Source organism: Hevea brasiliensis, chromosome 17 (assembly GCF_030052815.1).
Source record: "Hevea brasiliensis isolate MT/VB/25A 57/8 chromosome 17, ASM3005281v1, whole genome shotgun sequence".
Classification (NCBI taxonomy): domain Eukaryota; kingdom Viridiplantae; phylum Streptophyta; class Magnoliopsida; order Malpighiales; family Euphorbiaceae; genus Hevea; species Hevea brasiliensis.
Window position 1 is genome coordinate 7,086,956 of NC_079509.1, and position 22,460 is coordinate 7,109,415.

General features: G+C 35.0%; 4 protein-coding genes across 6 annotated transcripts; 2 read left to right on the forward strand and 2 right to left on the reverse strand.

Moving 5' to 3' along the window:
- Window positions 1-5,224: 5,224 nt before the first annotated feature.
- LOC110656194 (uncharacterized) lies at window positions 5,225-6,202 on the forward strand. The gene is made up of 2 exons (XM_021812808.2): window positions 5,225-5,968; window positions 6,176-6,202. Exons 1-2 carry the CDS (start codon window positions 5,225-5,227, stop codon window positions 6,200-6,202), a joined length of 771 nt encoding a protein of 256 aa, XP_021668500.2.
- A 2,262-nt stretch (window positions 6,203-8,464) lies between these two features.
- On the forward strand, window positions 8,465-11,252 carry LOC110656339 (UDP-arabinopyranose mutase 1). 2 transcript variants are annotated; one of them, XM_058139645.1, is made up of 4 exons: window positions 8,465-8,918; window positions 9,236-9,486; window positions 9,935-10,103; window positions 10,651-11,252. In XM_058139645.1, the coding sequence occupies exons 1-4, from the start codon at window positions 8,595-8,597 to the stop codon at window positions 10,993-10,995; spliced, it is 1,089 nt and encodes a 362-aa protein (XP_057995628.1). In that variant the 5' UTR covers window positions 8,465-8,594; the 3' UTR covers window positions 10,996-11,252. The 2 variants fall into 2 exon arrangements, with proteins under 2 accessions (XP_057995628.1, XP_057995627.1); XM_058139644.1 differs by having other exon boundaries at window positions 8,496-8,918; window positions 9,926-10,103.
- A 772-nt stretch (window positions 11,253-12,024) lies between these two features.
- On the reverse strand, window positions 12,025-13,228 carry LOC131175459 (uncharacterized). The gene is made up of 2 exons (XM_058139827.1): window positions 12,588-13,228; window positions 12,025-12,448 (listed from the first exon to the last, which is right to left on the reverse strand). Exon 1 carries the CDS (start codon window positions 13,167-13,169, stop codon window positions 12,597-12,599), a length of 573 nt encoding a protein of 190 aa, XP_057995810.1. The 5' UTR covers window positions 13,170-13,228; the 3' UTR covers window positions 12,025-12,448; window positions 12,588-12,596.
- Window positions 13,229-17,945: 4,717 nt separating this feature from the next.
- Window positions 17,946-22,426, reverse strand: LOC110656195 (SUMO-activating enzyme subunit 1B-1). 2 transcript variants are annotated; one of them, XM_058139462.1, is made up of 11 exons: window positions 22,338-22,426; window positions 22,092-22,187; window positions 21,907-21,958; window positions 21,083-21,278; window positions 20,831-20,910; window positions 20,583-20,699; window positions 19,961-20,026; window positions 19,192-19,258; window positions 18,666-18,769; window positions 18,486-18,590; window positions 17,946-18,398 (listed from the first exon to the last, which is right to left on the reverse strand). In XM_058139462.1, the coding sequence occupies exons 1-11, from the start codon at window positions 22,421-22,423 to the stop codon at window positions 18,282-18,284; spliced, it is 1,086 nt and encodes a 361-aa protein (XP_057995445.1). In that variant the 5' UTR covers window positions 22,424-22,426; the 3' UTR covers window positions 17,946-18,281. The 2 variants fall into 2 exon arrangements, with proteins under 2 accessions (XP_057995445.1, XP_057995446.1); XM_058139463.1 differs by having other exon boundaries at window positions 22,092-22,211; window positions 22,338-22,381.
- Between the last annotated feature and the right edge of the window lie 34 nt (window positions 22,427-22,460).

Sequence of the window (22,460 nt, forward strand, 5' to 3'; positions counted from 1 at the left end):
AAAGTGTGGGTCTCCTCTGTGTTAGACAGAAATGGGAGAAGCGAAGGTGCATGATGTAGACCTAGTGCAGTACACTTTAGAGATGATTCCTTTAATTAGGGAACGATTGAAAATAGCTTTCAGTAGGCAGAAGAGTTATGCAGATCCTAGACGGAGGGATGTAGTATTTACAGTAGGCGATTATGTATTCTTGAAGATTTTTCCTATAAAGGGAGTCATGAGATTTGTAAAGAAGGGCAAGTTGGCACCTCGGTATATTAGACCTTTTGAGGTTACTGATAGAGTTGGAGCAGTTGCCTATCGGTTAGAGTTACCACCCAACCTTTCTCACGTTCATCCTATATTCCACATCTCCATGCTCAGGAAATACATTCATGATCCTTCTCATGTGCTACAGCAAGATATAATAGAGTTGAAGGAAGATTTGATATTTGAGGAGCAACTTGTAGTCATAGTGGACTACCAAGTGAGGCAGCTAAGATCAAAACAGATCCCTATGGTTAAGGTTTTATGGAGAAGCCAGTCAGTGGAAGAGTGTACTTGGGAGTCAGAACGAGACATGCGTAGCAAGTACACTTATCTATTCAATGTGTAATTCTGTACTTTATTCTGCCTTGTGTAAATTTTCTGTAAGGGGAAAAGAATTTTCTGTAAGGGGAAAAGAATGTAACATCCCAAATTTTTAAATTTATTATTTTGTGAGTAAATATTAATATTTTATTTTATTTAAATTTTAGGAAATTTTTTGAAATTTTTTGAATTTTAGAAATCGGGTTCGATTTTTCGAAAATATAAAACTTTGATGATTTTTAAAAAATTAATTTAAAAACCACGTGGCAAAACTAAAAATATATTTGAACTCTACGATTTTTTTTGAGTTTTCTAGAATTTTTTCGGAATTTTTGGGCCTCGTTTTCGATCCTAAGGCAGAATAAAAATATAAAAATTTTGTATCTTGAATTAGACCGGCCGAATCGAACCGGACCTGATCAGACCGGTTGAATCTGACTGGCCTTCTTCTCCTTTTTCTTCTCCCCTGCGCGTTCCCGTCGCTCTTCCTCTCTTTCCCGTTTTCTCTCTCCACCCTCCTCCCCAGGCTGCGCCGCCGCCTCCCCACCTCGCCGACACGCCGCCCCAGCCCTTCCCTACCGCCGGTCGGCCCTCTAAACGACCAGAAAATGGGCGCGAACTCCTCCTCTTCCCTGCCAAAATCCAGCCGATCCCGCTACCAATCGAACCAGGTCTTGTGTCAAACTTCATCTACACCTCGAGAGCTTTCCATAAACACCAAGAACACCAAAATCCATTGAGCGGTTTGCTTAATATTTGTCCGGGAAGTTTTAGCCCATTTCGACTTTTGGGCTAGATTTCTCTCAAACCGTGAACCCCACTAGAAAACCAAGAGTACCAGAGCGCTCAACTCATTGAGAGCTTCACGGCAATATAAATTGCAAAATTTTTTGACACCGTTTTTCGGTGAGTCCCAAGAAACTTCATAGTGTTTTTTCGAGCATTAAATGAGCTTAGAAAATTCCGTAAAAATTTTTTACTAACCCCTGTATTGTGGGCTTCGTGTAGGTACCTTCAATTCGGGGAAATTCGATGGTTGCCCGGGTCTATAAATTTCTGGTTAGACAGACAGGCTACCGAAAAAGCCTTAGAATTGGATCAAGATTTTGGTTACCCCACCGTTTTCAGATGTTCCGAGCGCGTTCCCGAGATTGGAATCGGCATAGGTAAACCCGGACCTTACTTTTTCTTAATTTCTAGTGCTTGAATGGGATTAAAAATCCATAAAATATTCGTGGTAGCTCAAAAAATTATGATTCTTTTTGCATTAGCTTAGTAATATTGCTAAGGACCGTGGGGCAAAGTTTTAAAGTTTTTAGAGCTTATTTGGGTAGTTTTTGCAAAAAAGGTCAATTATAAGGACTAAACTATAATTTTACATATTATGATTGATGACTGTTTGGATGGGCCCAGGAGGAGCTGTGTAATGTGATTGAGTTGTGGATATATAGTTTGTAGATATAAAAGTGTGTTTTAAGCCTTTTTGCAGGTTGGGTAGGTCTAGATATAAGGGAGACTCTGTCAGATTTTTGACACGACTTAGGACATCTTTGGTCTTTTTCTTAGCTTGTATTGAGTCAAATGTACTAAATTATTGTAATAAAAATTATCAGGTGAGCCGGGACAGCCTTCCTCCTCCGCCCAGCTGCCACAGTGACTGCGGTTAAGTCTGTGAGTAAAATATTAATTTTAATTGTAATTTCGATATTATTATATATTCAAGCATGCCCATGTATCACTTATATGTGTGTATCTATGTAGTTAAATAATAGGCATGTTTTACATTTCATTCATAAATGTTGAAGTGCCATGGATGTTGTTGTGTTAATTTGGAGCAGTGTGCGTGTGTTGGCATGCGTGTGGTATAGTGTTGTATATGGACAGGACGGGTAGACACGGTTTGAGATCTTCCCTGGGACCCGGTTCTTCGGGGTAGACATGGCTTGAGTTCTTCGCTGGGACCCCGTATTTGATTTATTAAGCGAAAGTCCGGCTTGAGATCTTCACTGGCAAAGGTTGGATTAAAAGGGCTATATAGGGGATCAGCTTCCATATATGTATTGTTTGACAATGTTGGGTGTGTGAGTGCTCCAAATTGCCTTTTTGATGTGATTTCTATGAAATTTATGACGATATTGCATTTCACTCCACAGGGTGCATTAGTTTTAGATAGCTATAGAGATTATGGTTAAAATTGATATTTTACTCTCTAAGTCGAACGCTCACTCCTGTTCATTATTTTTCCAGGCTACAGGAGGATTATTGTTGTGGTTAACCTGCTTTTCTTCTTCGCAGGTCATCTATTAATGTCTGTAATATTTGTATAATTCTGTTAACTCCTAGAATTTCCGCATATGTTATAAATATTTATTTGATTTGGGTTTGTAATATAATTTGTCATGTTGGACCTGTAAACTCACTATATGCATGTATGTTGGACTGGATGAGGGAACTGAGCTCCCATTTGACTTTATATTATTATGAGTATGTGGAGGGTGAGCTGAGCTCTCCAATTGACTATATATTGTGTTTACAGGTCAGGTGAGTTAAAAACTCCCCGTTCAAATGTCCATTTTATGGTCGGACTCTGTTCGGTTGAATTCTTGAAATTGGGCCCAAATGGGCCTTAGAGTTAGGTTGAGGAATAATTAGGCTTACTACCGGCCTCTGGGGCTTTAGGCTGGCCCAAGTCTTAGTGCCGGTTAGGCCCATAGGTTGGGTTTTGACAGCGAAAGTCCGGCTTGAGAGACACTCGCTGGCAAAGATTGGATTAAGAGGGCTGTACAGGGGATCAGCTCCCATATATGTATTGCTTGACATTGTTGGGTATGTGAGTGCTCTAAATTGCCTTTTTGCTGTTATGATATGATGTGTATGAAAATTTTGACCTAAATGTGCTCAAATATTTTTTATATTTTATTATTTCTTTTAAAGTTATTAGTTATCATTCTCAAAATTTATTTATTTAAATATATCTAATTAATATTTATTTAATTATTAATTTTTTAAAATTTCTTATTTAATATTTCTTAAATTTTGAATATCTTATTTCATTATAATTATATATTGAATAAAATTATAATTAATATTTTGATTATCTATATTTTATTATATTAATTTTCATCAAAATTATTTTTAAATTTTAATTAAATATCTATATCTTAGTGCATAAATTATCTCTTAACTATATTTTTATATAGAAGTAGAATTTTAAAGATAAATTACAAATATAATAACATTGAAAATTTAGCTAAAAATAAAGATGATTAAGAGCAATTAAAGTTACAATATTATAATCATGAAATCTGACTTTTGAAAAATAGTATGTATTTATAATATTTATTTTAATAATAGAAAATTATGACATTTTAAAATTATAATTTTTATGAACTGTATTTATTTTATATTATAAATTTATGTAAAGTGATAACTATTTTTGTCAAATAATTATTTTATAAAAAAAATTTAGATTAATAAAAAAAATTTACATTTAGATGTAGTAATCTTAAAAATAATATAATAGAATATTATTTTTAATTAATAATAATATTATATATTTTTATTATTACTAAAATTAAATAATTCAATTCATCATTAGCAATTTGATAATTTTTTATTATATTAATAATAAAAAATATTATATTTATATATTTTTAAAATAATATTATTTTTTCATTAATTTAATATATTTTCTATAATTTATAAAAAAATAAATATCGATTTACATAAATTATAAGATAAAATATAAAAATTTTATAAAATTTAAATTATTTTTAAAATAAAGTACTTTAATTACATTTTAAACAAAATAATCATGAAAATTACTCTTAATAAATGTATAAAAAGAATTAAATAGGTATTTTAATTAATTATAATATAAATTAATTAAAAATTTATTATTATGATAGGTAAAAATTTATTTAAATTAAATTAAATAAGAGAGAAATTTTAATTTAAAATTAATTTAATAATAATAATTTATTTTTTTAAATAAAATTAAAAATTAAAAATTATAAATTATCTCTGCATGGCATGGGTATTATGCTAGTTAATAATATACAAATAAGAGAAATGAGATGTATTTTTATATAAATTTAATTTATTTTTTTATAATTTAATTAGTTATTATATATATATATAATTATTTTGACTTATATCTTTTCATTTTGGGCCTGTGTTGGCCTATTTGATATAAATAAGCAAGCATTAAAATAATTTCCCACTAAATTTAGAGATAAAATATAAAACTCATTTTTCATTTCAGGCTGGAATGAAACTCATTTCCACGACCCTACCATCCAAAGCCCACTGGTTTTTTTTTTTCGGTTGAAACTTGAGAGTGAGGCATTCCCCCATTTTCCGTTAACCTACAAGGACAACAAAACATTGTTTGTTTCAATGAATTTGCGTATATCACTGAAAAGTAAAGCATCAACAGTCTATATTCCATCGAGGCACACAGAGACCCCTTAAATAGCCGGTCGGCGTGGTACAGCCACTTAAAGTAAAAGCTCTTCGGTGGTGGTAGCTGCCAAAGGAACCCTCTCTACGTCTCTTCCCGAACAGTGCCAACCCTAGGTCCCATCCGTCCCGTCTCGGGACTCGAGACGCTCCACGAAATAACTTCACAATAAAATAACAATCTTTATGCAAGATGGACAAAGGAAGAAAGAGAGTGATAAACCACAAAGAGATGAAGTTTAAGACAAAAGGCAATGCGTACCCATTCCTATCTTCTCCACCATCATCGTCTTCATATAAAGATACTGATTCTGTTTTAAAGCTACTCCCAGTGGCCATCCTAGCCCTAGCCTTATCTCTCCCAACCCAAGACCGTGAAGTTTTGGCCTACTTGATAGCAAGGTCCCTTATCTCCACCAGCACCACCAACTCTTTTTCTTCTCTCAATGGTAACCACTATCCCAAGAGCAAATGCAAAACCACTACCTCCAACGGAAAGAACAAAACTGTTCAAAAGGTCCATCTTTTCGAATGTGGGTGTTTTGATTGTTACACTAGTTTTTGGTATAGATGGGACTCCTCTCCCAACAGAGAGCTCATTCACCAAGCTATTGAAGCTTTTGAAGAGCATTTGCTGCAAAATGAGTCTCCAAGGAAACACACTAAAGGGAGAAAGAGAGGTAAAAAGGTGATTATGGCCAGTGTTGAATCCATTATTTCGGTGAATAAACCTGAGACGGAAGTCGAAATATCGGTGGGTGAAGATGAATGTGAGGTGGTGATTGTGCAAGAGAACACTGAAGGAGGAGATATGGAGGAAAATGGAGTTATCTGTGAAGGAGAGAAGATGGGTGAGAATGAGATGACAAGGAATCTGGAAATGGAGGTGGTGAGCGTACAAGCTTTGGAGGCTAACCACAAAGGTTTGGTCAGGAAGGTTTTACCGGACGTGGTGGGATTATTAAACTCTCGTTTATGGAGGCTTTGGGGTCCGGGCATTTAAGAAGGTTTTTCTATTCTGCAATAACCAGCTTAAAAAATGAGAAGAGAAAAAAAAAAACCCTATTGTCTATTGGTTTTCTCGGGAAAATTACTTATTTTGTGGGCGTAGGAAAACTTGAATTTCTGTGTTCTGGTGTTGCAGGGTTTGGGTGGTGTTGTAATGTTCTGAGGAACACTATAGTCTTCTTCAGAGGAGCATTATTAAGAGGTGAAGTGCAGACAAAATTAGATTGGCAGATGATAAGAATATTGTTGCTATTAATGACTATGCAGCATTATTGTTGACATTGACTATCAAAATTAAGTATAATATGTTATTCAATGTATGCAATTTTTGAGTTTTGACTTTTAGTTGGTGTCTTAAATAGGCAGTTTAAATGTAAATTAAAATAATGAAGGGCTCTTAGAGTGTAGCATGTTAATTGCTGTAAGCGGAAGATGATGAAACGATCCAGATGAAGGGGACTAGAGCAGAGTCACGGGCGAAGGAGAAGAGAAGATGAGTAGGATTAGTCAAAAAGATTTTCCAACCGGGTGACGTTTGTCAACAAAAGCTGATGAAATTCAAAAGAAAATCGCCCTTTCTGCAGAAGATTATAACCTTTGATTTTGGTGTCCTCAAAGAAATTTGGTTTTATGGAATGTTGTTTGTTGTCGTTTTGGATTGTGCAGTCCGTGTGAGAGCCCACCATCACATCTTCACCCATTGCCATGGTAAAAAATCATCTTACATACAACCACATGATATCGTGCCCCTTGCAAGGATTTTGTTTTTTTTTTTTTTTTAAAAGTAAAAGTTCAGGGGAGTGAAACTTCTGAGAGTCCAGGGTTAAGCATATCAAAGGAGACATAGTGAGACTCGACCTCTTATTTAATAGGGCCGCTGATCGAGTCGGAGGAAAAATTATTAATGTGGGTGGGTTGGCGGACAATATTGGCAATTCGCAATCGTCGCCGGGTATCTTCCCACGACGGAGACAGAGTGGGCCAAACTAATGCAGTAAATTCTTAGTCATGAACAAGCACGCAACACCCATACCCATTTGCTTCTCATTGTTCTCTAATTAACGAGGTGGAAAAACCACAGAAATATAAATGCAGGTCACGTGAGCACTGGAAAGACGACAAAGAGGGCTCAATTATTTGAGAGGGTAGAGTGGATGCTAGTGCTAAATGAGTATTTTCAAAACTATGAAACATCCAATTCAAGTTTTAAATTAAATTAAATAAATTAAAAGAAGCAGAATATGAACTTTTTCTTTTCTTTTTTTTTTCTAAATAAAAAATTTTTTAAAATAAATTTCGATTATGATTAAAATCGAAATACTTGAGAGATTTAGCGTTTCTTCTTTAAATTAATGGTGGCGTAAAGTTTCCCAAAATAGCTTGGGGAGTTTCTAAGGGGCCCCAAAGTCAGACAACTCAATAGTGTTGGGCCATTTAGTTTTGTAAGGCAGGTTTACTTTGCCTACGCCTAAGCCTAAGCCTAAGCCTTAGCGCGGTCCACTACCTTCCCAAGTTATGTTATTTATTATTTTTTTTTTTCAATTTGTTGTTTTTTTTCCAAACAATAATTTGCAGGGGGTATTAATAATAATAAAAAAATTAATATTTAAAAAATAACCTTTACTGATAAAATTAATTATTAAAAGATCTTGTATGTATTTAAAAATAATTTTTTAATTATTTTAATTAAAATAATAAATACATACATTTTATCTTTTTTTTTTAATTTTATATTCAAATTTCAATTTTAAATAATTTAATGATGAGCAAAAAAACATTAAGATGTGATAAAAGAAAAATTCATACCATTAATTTTTATTTTGCTATGTTTGGTTTAAGAGAGAGCTTTTTTTGTTAGAGATAATATATGGCTATTTTTTTCTTGATTGAAAATGATATTTTTTTATTAAAAAAAAATTGAAAAATCAAATTACTCCCACCATCACAAATGTGAAATGCCAATTGGCAGGTTGTAGAAAGCACAAAAGTCGAGTCCTCGCAGAGAATCCCAACCCCGATTCATGTTTCTCTGAAAAAACAAAAGAGAAAAATTTCTCCAGGTTAATGGTTTCATTTTAATTATCATATTTTAATTTATTTTAATAAAATAACTTTTTTTTAATTAAAAGTCACTTAAATTTAAATTTATTAAAATTTTTGGTCAAATTTTTATATAATATATTTTATATGATTTTAAATTATCAAAAATAATTTCTTTTCTAAATCAAATTAAAAAATTTTAAAAAATAAATTTTCTTTTCATACTGTTTATTATATTTATTAATAAAAAAATAAATTTATATTTTCTTATTATAATTTTAAAAAATAAAAATTAAGTGATTTGATTAAATAAATTAAAATATAATAATTAAAATAAAATAATCGTTAAAGTTAAGTCACTGCAGCTAAAATTTATCCCAAAAAAAAAATCCGTTCCTTTTTTATTCTTCACTCTTTCCTCGTTGCCTAACCCCAACCCCAACGCGTCACCCAATAAATCACCATACAATCTTACACTCACCCCCACCGCAGTTCTCAATTCTCACTCTCTCACGATGGCGCAGCCTGCGACCCATGTTTCGCCTCCATTGAAGGACGAGCTAGACATAGTCATCCCTACCATCAGGAACTTGGATTTCTTGGAGATGTGGAGGCCATTCTTCCAGCCTTACCACCTAATTATCGTCCAGGATGGAGATCCCAGCAAGACAATCCAGGTTCCTGATGGCTTTGATTACAAGCTTTATAACAGGAACGATGTGAATCGGGTCCTTGGACCTAAGGCCAATTGTATCTCTTACAAGGACTCCGCCTGTCGGTGCTTCGGGTTCTTGGTTTCTAAGAAGAAATACATCTTCACCATCGATGACGATTGCTTTGTGAGTCTTCTTTCTTCTCTTTCGAGCACTTTTTTTTGTCTGTTTGGCGCCTGTAGAGAGAGGAGAGAGAGTCAGATTTCCGCTTTTTTTTTTTGTTTTTTTTTTTTTTTTCTGATCAAGAGTCAAACAGTTACTATCGTTTCTACTTCGCTAGTTGGCATAGCAAATGAATTTTCCCGTTAGGAAAGAAAAGTTTTTGACGCACATTGTTCCCGTGGGACCATGGTTTGATGATGCAGGTCCCACACGTCTGATTTGGACAAAAACACTGTCGTATTATTTATTTGTTTATTATTATTATTTTGATTTTGAAATAGGTTGCTAAGGATCCAAGTGCGAAGGAGATAAATGCGCTGGCACAGCACATACAGAATTTGCTAACCCCATCGACACCCTTCTTCTTCAACACCCTGTATGATCCATTCAGAGAAGGGGCAGATTTTGTGAGAGGTTACCCATTTAGCTTGCGAGGAGGAGTGCCCACTGCCATCTCCCATGGCCTTTGGCTCAACATCCCTGACTATGACGCCCCTACTCAGCTGGTCAAGCCTCTTGAGCGTAACACCAGGTTCGCTCTTCCTTTTTTTCTCCCTTATGGTGGATACCTCCAGCTTCATATCATGTATACACTGAATTCTTATAATATATTATGCATCAAAGATAGATTCTTGATTATGGTTATATGCGTAGTTGAAGCTTCTGGTGTGGAAATCTTGAAGCAAATTAAGGAAGATCAAAACCATGACATTTTGTGGAAACTTACTGCACATGCTAGTTGAGAGGCATTGGTTTCCATCCTCCCATTTGTCTCCTCGCCATTAACATTCTTTAGGACAATTTGGCAATTATGATTCTATTCGTCATCTGAGCCCTTTTTTGTAAATTTTTGGTTAAAAAAACGAGCTTGATATAGTTGGTGATTGAACTGTCAACATTCTTCTTCAAAATATTAAAAATGTTTGCCTGTAATTAGAAGTTCACATTGCCTAATTGTAGATTAATTTTAGCTCACACAGATATGTGGATGCTGTTCTGACAATCCCGAAGGGTACCCTATTCCCGATGTGTGGAATGAACCTCGCTTTTAACAGGGAGCTGATAGGCCCTGCTATGTACTTTGGACTCATGGGAGATGGTCAGCCCATTGGCAGATATGATGATATGTGGGCTGGCTGGTGTGCCAAGGTAAATTTGCTCTCTTGAATCACTCTCCATCTAATTGGCACACTTTTTGCCATTTTGTAATGCTTCAAACTCGGCTAGACGTTTGGCATTCTAATAATAAGGTTGCATGAATAATTATGGCCATTGCGTAATGTTTTTGCTGATGGCATTTCCTTGATGATTCATTGAGGATGTGATCAGAAGATTTCAACTGCCAGAATAATGAACTTGATGCTGGTCCTTGTTCTTATATGTAGATTGATGCCTACATATTAGTCGGAGGCTTAGGGACCAAATTGGTTGTTTGAAATTCTGAGTGTTTTCTGAGTACCTTCAATGCATTATTTGTGTTGAATTGGAATTAATTTGTCTTTGACATCATTTGTCATTTGGAGTATTTGCTTATTCCTATTGATAAGATCCTGATAATCATAGATCTCTTATTTGGGAGATGGTGATCCGCAACAAAATATGCTGGATCTGTTTCCCGTGCTTGTTACAGCCAAATTAACATTTTTAGCACCTCCATGATGCATCTTCTGTAATGCTTGTTGGATGTGGATTTCAGGTAATCTGTGACCATCTGGGTCTTGGAGTGAAAACAGGGCTGCCATACATTTGGCACAGCAAAGCAAGTAACCCATTTGTCAATTTGAAGAAGGAATATAAGGGCATATATTGGCAGGAAGACATCATTCCGTTTTTCCAATCTCTTGTTCTACCAAAAGAGTGCACAACTGTGGAGAAATGCTACATTGAGCTTTCCAAATTGGTTAAGGAAAAGCTTGGCCCTATTGATCCTTACTTCCACAAACTTGGTGATGCAATGGTTACTTGGATTGAAGCTTGGGAGGAGCTCAATTCGCCAAGACAAGGATCTACAGCACAGCCCAATGGCATTGAGAAAAAATGAGCCCTCTTTTTTCCCCAGTGGACAACATATCTTATCTTGGCTATACCAATTGGATGTGATTACCTTCACCATGTTTCTCTTTGGCATTCTACATTTGCATGTCATGCTGAGTTTTTTCTTCTGTTTTTGTTCCATGTTGAGTTTGATACAGTCATTTCTTTGTCCTTATGGATCACTTTTGGACTGGATATACTAAATCAAGGACTGTAATTTTACAACAAATCGAATTCAAATATATAGTTTACATGATTGCTTTTCCCTTTTGGGCAGTTTTTTCAATAGAATTTGAAATGGAAAGATAAATTGAACATGGATTGAATCTTTAAAAATTGCTAGGTTTAATAAATTGAACAAGGATAAATTAATTCTGTAGTTTAGTGGAATACATATATATACACACACTATAAAGGAAAGAAAGAAAGGCATCGAGAACCCACCCCCAGCCAAATCTGCTGCCAGGATTTGACTAATTAATGCTTAGATAAAGTTAATAAATGTGGTTTTCCACTCTTGACTTGATAAATTTGATTATTATTTATTAAAAAATATTTTATTATAATTTAGATGATTTAATTAATTTTTTTTTAATAATAATAAAATAAGAAATTAACTTTGGCATAGCTCCTTCAAAGCGAAGTGGATGTTTTCTGGAGCTTTTTGGCATAGCTCCTTCAAAGTAGCAGTTTCTGACAGCGGTGCTCTTACAATCTATAAGGAAGCAAAGAAGCTGCTACTTCTGCATTTTGCATCGATGCTACGGAAGGAGAAGAATTAACTGATCAAATAGAAACACAAGAAATTGGCTGCTCACTGCTGTCAATTAAAATAAACTGGCCGATATTGTTGTTGATTCTTTTTAAAAACCTATCCGCAAAATTCATGATACGTAATGTTTATAACAACGGTTTGCTGTTTTAGTCCTTTGCTAACACTAGCTATAAAGCACCCACCATTTCTTCTTGACGGATTGCTTTAGTCGTTTGCTGACGCTAGCTAGTAAAAGGACTGTAGATACTGATTATAAGCGAGAAATAGAATTTATAGGAGTCTTCTTTCGATTCTTCTGTTGATGAGGATTCAGGAAACCAATGCGAGTGAGTCACAAGCTAATAAGGACGACAAATCCTCCCGATACTGAACTCACCCTTGTGTGCAAAGGCGCAAGGTAACGCAGAGTACATCTCAGCTGCTGGATTGTTGTTCTCCTTGATTTTATTTAAGGTATACATATTTTTTTTTTGCAATGGAGTGCTATTACTGCTTGCTTTTTAATATATTTGTCACTTTATGGATTACTTTTATATGATATGATTTTTTTAGGATCAATCCATCGAGAAGATAAATTTCTTTATATAGATACATGGGTAAGTTGAAAGGTAGACAAAGATTACATCGACAATTTCTCCTTAGCAAATCTTTTTTGCTAATGGTTGCTCGGTTTTCCTGAATCAGCCTGCACGTATATAGAAAGATAGTTCATTTCAAATTATGGCAAAGATTAAGACAAATTAAATGATTATCAGGCAACAATGATCATTACACAGTATTAACTTTAAAGTTCTCTTGGGTCAAGAAAGTTTTGTTTCTCTTACCTCTCAAAATCAAAAGTTGTGCAACCCTGACCTCGGTGCATATAAAACTGAGAAGTCTATTTTGTTGACAGTTCCACTGCCAGACCAGTGTAAACCGATCTCTTGATCATAGCTGAGACTCCTCTTCCTGACAATGTTTCTAAAAGGTTGAAGAGAATAAGCAAACTTTTCTGGCATCTCCTTGAATTCATCTGAACAGTTCTCTGGTGTTTTTCTATCAGAAGAAGCAGAAATTTCCTTTTGCCGCCTCGCATCAGGTAAAGGTTCAAACCAAAAAGACTCTTTCTTTGCCAAGTTTAGCTCGTAAGTTTCATGAGTATCAACATCATAAATTGATACTTCAATCGGGTGCCATAATTCCAAAGCTTTATGGCTATCTTCAGGCAAGTTCTGCAAAATGTGATCCTGAAATTCCCTTGAAGGTGAAATCTTAAGGCTGTCCCAACGCATACTGTCTGGTGTAAGCTTTATTCTGTATGGCCAAGGGTTACGACTGCCAGCACCAGTGCTGCATACATCCTTGCTCTTGTTGCAGTTGCTGCCTTCTCCTGCAACATTTGGATCGTTCAGTTTATTCTTCATGCTCGAGATAAATTGGAAATGAAAGCAAGGGGAAGTCTCAAAAGAGCAAAACCAACCTGTGCTTTATATTCCACATTGAAGTTTGCCATTTATTCTTTGCTACCATTTGCAACCCCAAAGTGTTCCTTTACATCTAATATTTTTTCTGTCCAGGTTAATGTCTTAGCTGTCATATTCTTCCTTTTCTTTCAATTGTTACCATATGAGCTTATTTCATAGAGTGCATTGCTATATCTCACAACAAGACAGCTAAAAAATTTGTTGCCAAACAGAAAATTGGTAATGAGTTTTGCTTATGTTGAAACAAATCCACTGAGCTCCATGACAAAAGATGTAATGGAGAATATCTGTATCAAAAACTAATCATTATCATTTATTCTTTTCACGCATAAACTGCCCTGGCTAAATTTACTTCTTTTCTGCATGATAATTGAAGAAAATCTTTTTTGCTGGCACATCTGAAGATAATATGCTCCAATATTAATTAGTATGAATGAGATTAATTAGCGAATTGATTCTAAACAGTCATTCTTACAATAATTTACCTTTCTAATGAGAACTTGAATTGATTATATAATATTTTCTTGCATTTAGGGTGCAAATAGATTATAAAGAAAAAAATTTCTGCAGTCAAAGATTCATAGAGTTTGTTCCGTCATGCTAATCCTTTTGTTTCTCCCAGAAAGAATAGTTCTAGCTTCTTTCAGTTTTTATGCCCTGAACACATGTTTCATGCTTGATTTGTCACACGTTAACAGATAATCTGACATATTTATCTTTTGTTTAATTTCCAGAAAACCTGTTGGTCCACAGTCATCCCCTCCTTTTATCAACTATGGGCTTTGCTTAATTTGAAGAACAAGGAAACTGCCAGCTGCAAAGGTCATTAAGCATCCATTGCCTTTTTAAAAAAAGAAAAATAAACAAAAATTGGATAAAGGTTCAAAGACAAACTATAGAATATGGCAGTTTTTTCTCCCAGGAGAAATTACACAAATAGAGAAGCTGTCTAGCTTAATTTCCTAGTATATTTAGTGTTAGATTATATTTATATTTCGATATAGTGGGGGGGGGGGGGGGGGGGGGGCCAATATGACCTTACCATTTCATTGTGATATTTTGAATTTACAAGATATTAAAAAAGGATATTAAACTAAAAGACTGGATATTGATTCATTGAATTAAAAAACAACAATAGAAACCCAATGAGATGTGTGCTGCCTAACCTTCCTGCTTAATGCTTAGGTTGGCACTATCAAGGTGAAAGGCCTCTCCTATTATATAGAAACCCAATTAAGCAAAAACTCACTAAATTTTCATAATTGTTCCCCAACTATTTTCAGTACTGGTGTTCGTTTCCAAAAAAAAAAAAATGTACTGTATCAATTCATCTATTATAAGCTTCACATAACCCTCAAGCGAGCCCTCTACATTTGCCCTATTTGTAAAGCATAATTAAGCATCATTTATGGTTCATGGAATCATTTGTAGATATTGTCATTTAGTGTTGGAATCAATTCACACAGGATTGGAAGTGGCTATATTATATACCCACTTACATCTGGTTGACACTTTTGGTTTCTTTTATATGAGAAAGAACTTGAAATTTTCCAATAGAAACTAGGAATAAATTTCCTTACCTTGTGATACAAGTTACAATTCATGTGTACAAAGCTCATGGTAATCAATTATCTTTTTAATAAAAATTTTAAAGAAATACTAAAATTTGAATTCTTAAATTTTTGTGCTACAAAACAAATATTTATCATGAACAAAATTAATCTAAGTATGAAATTATAGTATTATTCATACTCTTGATTTAACTAATGTTGCTATATATGTGGATTGAAGATTATATCGTGCCGTTTACTGCTCATCTTCTTTCCTTCTATAATGGCAAGCTACTCCTGTATCTTTTCTTCTCAATTCAAATGGAGAGATATCAGATGTTTCTCCCAGCAGGTTCAGTAGGACCATCCACTTGATCTTACAAATGCAAATGGCAAATCCTGGAATCCAATTTAGTGGTGAAGAGGAAATTGGGGTCAAGCCAGAAAAAACTAGAATTCAACTTTTGTGTGATAAAAGGATTTATCATCGTCAGGGTTGAAGCTCAAGCAGTAAAACCGGAAAGGTTGAAGGGTTGTTGGAGTTGATGAGATTTAGTAGGTAAAAATATATGTGTACAAGTAAAGAAATAGCCATACCAAAGCATGGTGCAAGTATGGGCTATGTTAACTAAAGAAAGCATTCTTTCCATACAAAAGGAAGAGAGTGCTGCTGTTGGAAAGAGTGAGAGGTGCTGTTGGAAATAGAGAGTGCAGAGAGAACTTGAGAGGGCTGGAAAGAGAGTTTGAGAGATCTAGCAAAATGAGGAAGAAAAGAAAGAAAAAAGCTTTAAATTTGTGGTTGTAAATCCTCTGTTTTTAGTAATGAATTTATATATTTTCTCTTCTACTTGTTATAGCATAAATATGTTCTTAGTTTTTTCTTCCTCCAAACCCAACAAGGGGATGATGAAGAATAAGGAGATAACAAGGCTTGCATAGATTTGCATTTCAGACAAGGAGTCTGGTTGACATATTGGATGATGGATTGATGGTCATCGGTGGAGAAATATGAGCAGAAGTTCCCAATTTTAGTGCTTATAATCTTGTCTCCGCTTTGAGAATTGAGATGAAATTGGGTTGGTTTATTTGCACAGAAGTTATTACAAGTGCATGCATAATGGATGCAGTTTTGAAGAAGCTAGTCCAACGCAATTCTAAAGACGAAGAGATTGTATTGAGTCACTTAATGAAGGGATGCATACACATCCAAGTATCCAACCGACACTGGTTCTGATAACTTTGAAGAGATCCTCAGGTAGTTGCAAACATACACACTCCTTTCTACGAACCATGCAGTAATTACAACTGGGGAATTTATTATCTTCTACGTATGACAGAAACATGAACTTCAATTAATTAATTTTCCCTTGGCATGGATGGGGGGGGACCCTGTGCCAAGATTAATCATGTTATCTCACATTGTCCATGATATATAGTATATGTATGGTAAAATTTAAAATCTTCAATTAAAAAGAGAAGAAACTTTCTTACATAAAATGCATAGATCAGTAAATTAACCTCTCCTCAGATAAGAATCGATCTGAACAGAACAAAGAGAGATCAAGTAGGGACTAGAATCACCTCTTTTACTTTTCCATTGCCACTAAGTCTCTTCATTGAGATGATACCAATGGCACACAGAATTAAAAAAATTGCAAGCCAAACCTTGACGGTCGTCAATCTAGTGCCATATCCAGCAACAACCTTTACAGCTTTCTTCTCTTTCTTCTCACTTGCCACTGCCACCTCGATACAGTCATCACAGATATAAGAAGAAGTTGACGATGATGAAGAACCACAATGAACAGGATACAACTCTTCTTCTTTGCTTTCAACATTTTCCTTTTCATCATCCGAATCGTAGGAGAACAGTGACCTCACTTCACTCTCTTGAAGCAAACCATTCCAGCCACTGGATATTATCTCCTGTCTCTCTCCAGAACCGACCTCACTTGCACCCTCCGCAGCGTCAAAAAGCCGTCTTCCCTTCAATTTACCACTCTCAATGGCTGCCTTTCTCTCTCTCAGTATCTCTTCAACTGCCAAATCATTGTACCTTACCTTCCATGCTCCGCCACCGTCTGAAGGTGACCTTCTGTGTTGAAGTGAAGACATGAGTTTTCTCGGAGAGTTGTCCAGGAGATGAAGGGCCCTAACCATGACTATTGAATCTGTTGATGATCTACACAAGGTTCTCGGTTTTAATTGTTTTATGTTGTCCCATTGTTTTTCCAAATGCTTATACTGCTGGTGTAGTTTTTCTTCTGTTTCTTTCCCTTGTTTACTTGGTCTTTCCATGGTGGGGTCTCTATGTACCGTATCCTATAATGACTTGGGGATTGTGGTGTTTTTGAATTAATAATGAGGTTAGTGGATTTTGATTTGAAACTGATTCATCGGATTAGATTATAGCGGGATAACAACTACCCACGTTCTAATTTACAATTTTTGAATTTCAGTTAGGAGCTTCTCAAGCAGATTAGTCGATAAGAATCCAACTTGACATCGTCATGAAAGAAAAATCTGGTCCATTAATTCCATAATTTATAATCTTGACCATGCTGCATTTTCCCTCGACGTCAGGTTATTTGGTTTAAAAGTCAGGCCCTTTGCAGGAAAGCATTACCCTTACAACTCCGTCAATTACATTTCCCTTTTGGTTCCTAAACTCCGAATTTTCTCTCCTATTGCTACATGCAGCTTTCCCTACTTGTTACCATTATGACTTCCTTCACGATCAAGCGCATAATAAAACCTTATTCGCGTATCTCATAAACCTGAATAAGCATACTCTTAGCTGGTTCATGTAATAGCTTTTCCTTTCACCTTGATACCAATGTGTTACATAAAGCCACCCATTTCCCCTTTATTACCTTAAATAAAACGTATCCGCATAATTGCATTTTGATTTAAAAAAAAAAAAAAGAAAAAAAAAGAGAGAGACCTAGGTGGCATCTCTTTTCATATCTGTGATAATTTTACTAGACATACTTATTGCCTATCCCCCACTTATCATCATCAAAAGAAATTTTTTGAATGTGCCTGCATCAGTCTTCTATGGGCCACACGCATGAATAAAGGAACAACCTTTACACCTTAGGCTATTAGAAGTATACAATATGGCTGTGGCAATACCACGTCTACCTGTTTTTGCAAGTCAAGTAACTCATCATCAATAGACACTTCTCAGCTCTGTTATTAAAAGACGACCACTCAAATGCAAGATATGTTGCTTTGCATGCAATCATTACTTGAGGAGTAATGAAAATGTTTAACAAAAATAAAAGGCTCCAACCATTTGAGAGCCGTAAGTTAAAGGTTCATCAGCAACGATCTAATGTCCAAAACCTGCTGGAAAATCTGTCAATGAACTACACTTTTACAATACTTCAACTTCTATCAATGATATCCCAAACATTGGATTAATATCTCCTAATATCAGTAATGGATGCTCATTGTTGCATCATCTGTTCCCAAACAATCAAATTTACAAACAAGATGCTCAATTGCACAGGCTAGGATAGGATATGTTCTCTATTACCCCTTTCCCATCCATAGCATCAAAGAAGAAAAAATTCTGGAGGGGATCACCTTTGCCTGATATTGCTTTGATGACCTCCTAAAGGATTTAATGTCAGACATAAATTTAAGTATTTAATGTTAAAAAGAACACGGATAATTTCAATGAAATCATTAGAAGTATAACCTGTCCAAGGATTCCTCCAATGATGGCACAAACTGGAGGGAATTCTCTTCTACCCATCACCAATCTTTCCATGAGGGCATTAGGAATATGAGATTCATTCATTGACTGAAACGATATAGCAATAGCATAAGAAGATGCACCAAGAATATCAATTCAAATCACGAATTTCAAGGAACGTGCCTGTGCCTCACAAATTTCCTTTTTCAGCTTGAGAACAGCAGGAAGATCCTCGATAGATATTTCTCCTGGATTTCGTCCCTCAGCCTCTTCAAACCTTTCTATCACTGCAAAAGGAGAAGATAAAATAGGTAATTCTTCCATATACTGAACAGATCTAAAACCACCATTAGCAAATTTATGAAAAGCCGAGTTTTGTTTTGCAGAAACATTATGCAAAGATTTTTTAATTAAGATATAGCTAAAACACTATCTTTACATACTACCTACATCAAACATAAGCCCATCTGATGCCAATTAGGAATAAACTCAATGTGATAGAAAAGGTATCACTCTGCTCAAAATTACCAAAAACAACCTCGATGAGCAGCTCCAGATGCATTCATTATATTATATCATACGGTATGAGAACTTGTCTGAGCTAGCGTGCTGATTATTCATAACATTAGCTTCCTCATTTTTTCTTTTCCTTGCTCTTTTTCTTTCTATTTATTTCCCTAGAAAGCATTAACAGAATAAGTATTTGCACCTCTCATAGCAAAGTAAAGCTTTGACACTCTCCTGGGAAGTGTTCTCCAAGGTACTGAAATTGATTCCTGCATCAAGCATGTGGCTATCAGTAAACTGGACACAATACATAATGCTATTAGAATATTATCCATAAAAAATATTCACGACTTTAAAAACAAATGCCATCGCCATCTAAGCTTGGAATAAAGCTTAAAAGCTTGTTACCTCTAAATTGTAAATGCATGTTGCATAAAAATGTTTGTATGCCAGTCCAGATAATGAAGAACAAATCCCTTATGCATGTAATATTTAAAATGGTCACAAAATGTAAGAGTACAATAATACAGAAATTATGCAAAATATAGTTCACTTTCCTGGTTGGCAATTTGGTTGGTTCTTTCCATTTTTCCAATCTTGTAATTTTAATAAACATAAAAAACCAACAGTATTATCTTTCGATGATGATATACATTAGTTTGATCCTCATCCACATCAATTCTCGACTAAGAGAAGCGCTTGCTGGATTGTTGATAGAGAATTGACATAGAATCAATTCAATTTTTAACAATAATGTGAAAGATTTTACTTCTATTTCTTCCATGAAACTAGTCACTTTACCATATCCAGTGCATATCCATACACTTTATGGCTTTACCAGATCTTTTAACTGTTGCTGTGCATTGAAATTAGACAGATAGCAGGAGATTGGATCACACAATTATAGTTTTTTTTTAATTAGCGCAACTATACACAAAACTCACTAAAAAATTTCAAGACTTTGGCACTACCTGAAAACTTGGGTATTGCAATTCACATTCAACGGTTGTGGGTTGATTGTTTTCATCAAGTTTTTTCTGTCAATAATGACAAATAGTATAAAGTTAGTGCCCCTGTTGAAGATGCTTAAAAGCCATAATTTTGCACCAAATATCAGCTGTAACTTTATAAGATAAAGCCCCAGAGATGAGCTGTGAAGCAGATCAGACAAGACCAAGTCCAAGCTCAAAATAATAACAAATAGAAATAGAATACATCTATAAAACAAGGCTACAAAGGTATTTTAGATGGGAACCCAGTCATTCTCTACAAATATAACTAATGGTCAGCTTCCCCCTCCTCCCACTGAACCAAACAAGCAATCTACTAATTCCCAAATCTCTGTGATCCAAAATGATTGTAGCATACAATATGAGGTAGTAGGTCAATTATACGACACATCTGTGCCAATGTCCTTATAATTGGACATTGAGCATACAAATAGGAAAGAGATGGTTGTCAATGTAAGAAGTAAAACAAGAAATCAGCACTGTAACACCTACAACAGAAATGATTTGAAGCTAAGTTGGTTATATTTGAATAAACTATCTAGGACCAAACACTTTGCAGCCAAAAAAATATGTAGACTATCACCTTTGTATATATATGCTTCTGCAAATCAACAAATATCTCACCACAAGAATTTCTGCAGTCAACTGTATAAAAAGCTACACGCTTTGATAGCTTCCGGCACTTCTCATTGATCGATTTCTGCAGTAAAGCATAAAATCAAGAAAATTGGGGAAAAAGTAGGCTCTCCAAAAGTGCAAAACAAGTAACAAAGAAAACTGTCAGTATAACTTAATCATATGTTAAGTAAAAGAACAAAGATTGTCTAGTACTTTGGTCATGAGGGTGCAACAACTGACAATGACAACATCAAACCTGTCGAAGAAGTCTCCACCAAAGCTTGACAGATCACCTGAAATTTGGATATTTATATTGCTTTAAATTAGTTGCATATATTCTGAATTCAGCAAACAAGGGCATTTCTGTAACCATACTAGAAAATCAAATATTTTTTAAACAACAATGCTAAGAAAACAAGGTTGACTTTGACATATTTCAAAAGCAAGAGCACAGAAGGGCCAAACCTTTTTCAACTGAAACACGAACCATTGGGTTAAATACTTTTAGAGAATTGCAGCAAAGCTCAGCAACTGTTTTCTCAGCACATACATTCTCATCAGGCAGTATCAAAAAGTTAGAAGATAATGCATCTTCAGTCACAGCCCCGTCATCCACCAACGTCAAACTACCAACCCCCGCTAATACAATGTTCTTGCAAAACTACCCACCAAAAAATCTTCAAGTTCAAAAGGCATATATATCCAAAAAGGAAAAAAAAAAAAAAAGGTATTTTCTGGCACAATAATAAGTTATGCCTAAATTAACAAAAGACTGTCTGAGGCTTGACCTATATGTACTTCTGTTATTATTGTTTCAAAATTAACAGAGAGTAAAGGCTCCATTTGTTTTGCGAAAATAACTTGGATATGGAAAATGTTTTCTAAAACATATTAAAAATGACTTAATCTTCCCTTTTGAGTGCTCCAAATGCTAGAAAATGCAAAAAATATTTTCCAAAAAGTGTTTTTTGAAATATAACAATCTTAGGATAGAAGTGCAGCTAATTTATTAAAATTTTAAGGACTAAAGTGTGCTCAAGGACTAAAATGTAATTAAAAAAATCCATACAACAAGTACTAAAGTGATCATGAAAGTTTCATGCTTTACATATCAAACACTAAGTTGTCAAGTTGAAAGACAAGCGCATAATTAGGGTGAAGAAGAGAAAGAGGAAGAGGGGGGGGGCGGGTGGGGGGGTGGTGTTGTGGGCGCTGTTGGGGGGGCGCGCGGGGCGGGGTGGTTGTGGTTGGGGGAGAAGAGGATTTAGTAATTAAACTTGAAAACATACCTCGGCAGCAGTCCCTTTCATCCCATAGACTAATATGTGAGATTTGCTCAATCTACCAAAAAAAAAAATGGAATTCAATCTAGTTATCTACAAGTATATCAGCAAAGTAAAAAAAAAAAAAAAAAAAAGAGTGCTCCGAAATGAAAAGGGATGATGAAAAATACAAACCAACACACAGAAAATACCTTCGTTGAGCGTCAGCACCCCAAACCCTAATTTGGCGGTCGTACAATGCAGTCTCCTGCTCGGTTAACTCCTCTCCGTTCATAAGTAACCACAATCTAATCCATGAATCACAAAACAATCTGAATCTAAATTCCCACGTATCATGAGGGAAAACGCTAATTATGATGATGACACACTGATATGGCAGATTAAGGAATCAAAATTAGAAACCCTAGAAAAGAAAAGAGAAGTGAAGCATAGGGTACCTTGAGCGGATTTCAAGCTCAGCAGCTTGAGCCTTACAGAAGTGCAAAAGAAACAACTTTGGAGGGCAAATGTTTTTATTTTGCATTTTTAATTTTTTCCATTTTTCCTATTTTAGCCCTGAA

Coding starts and splice junctions, on each gene's coding strand:
- LOC110656194 (XM_021812808.2), top strand. CDS start 5,225: ATGGACAAAGGAAGAAAGAGAGTGATAAACCACAAAGAGATGAAGTTT. Junction 5,969..6,175: donor ACAAAGGTTTGGTCAGGAAG/GTTTTACCGGAC, acceptor CTGGTGTTGCAG/GGTTTGGGTGGTGTTGTAAT.
- LOC110656195 (XM_058139462.1), bottom strand. CDS start 22,423: ATGCAAAATAAAAACATTTGCCCTCCAAAGTTGTTTCTTTTGCACTTC. Junction 20,911..21,082: donor TCGTGTTTCAGTTGAAAAAG/GTTTGGCCCTTC, acceptor TCCAAATTTCAG/GTGATCTGTCAAGCTTTGGT. Junction 18,591..18,665: donor AGGAAATTTGTGAGGCACAG/GCACGTTCCTTG, acceptor ATATCGTTTCAG/TCAATGAATGAATCTCATAT.
- LOC110656339 (XM_058139644.1), top strand. CDS start 8,595: ATGGCGCAGCCTGCGACCCATGTTTCGCCTCCATTGAAGGACGAGCTA. Junction 8,919..9,235: donor CCATCGATGACGATTGCTTT/GTGAGTCTTCTT, acceptor ATTTTGAAATAG/GTTGCTAAGGATCCAAGTGC. Junction 9,487..9,925: donor CCTCTTGAGCGTAACACCAG/GTTCGCTCTTCC, acceptor GATTAATTTTAG/CTCACACAGATATGTGGATG.
- LOC131175459 (XM_058139827.1), bottom strand. CDS start 13,169: ATGAAGAATAAACTGAACGATCCAAATGTTGCAGGAGAAGGCAGCAAC.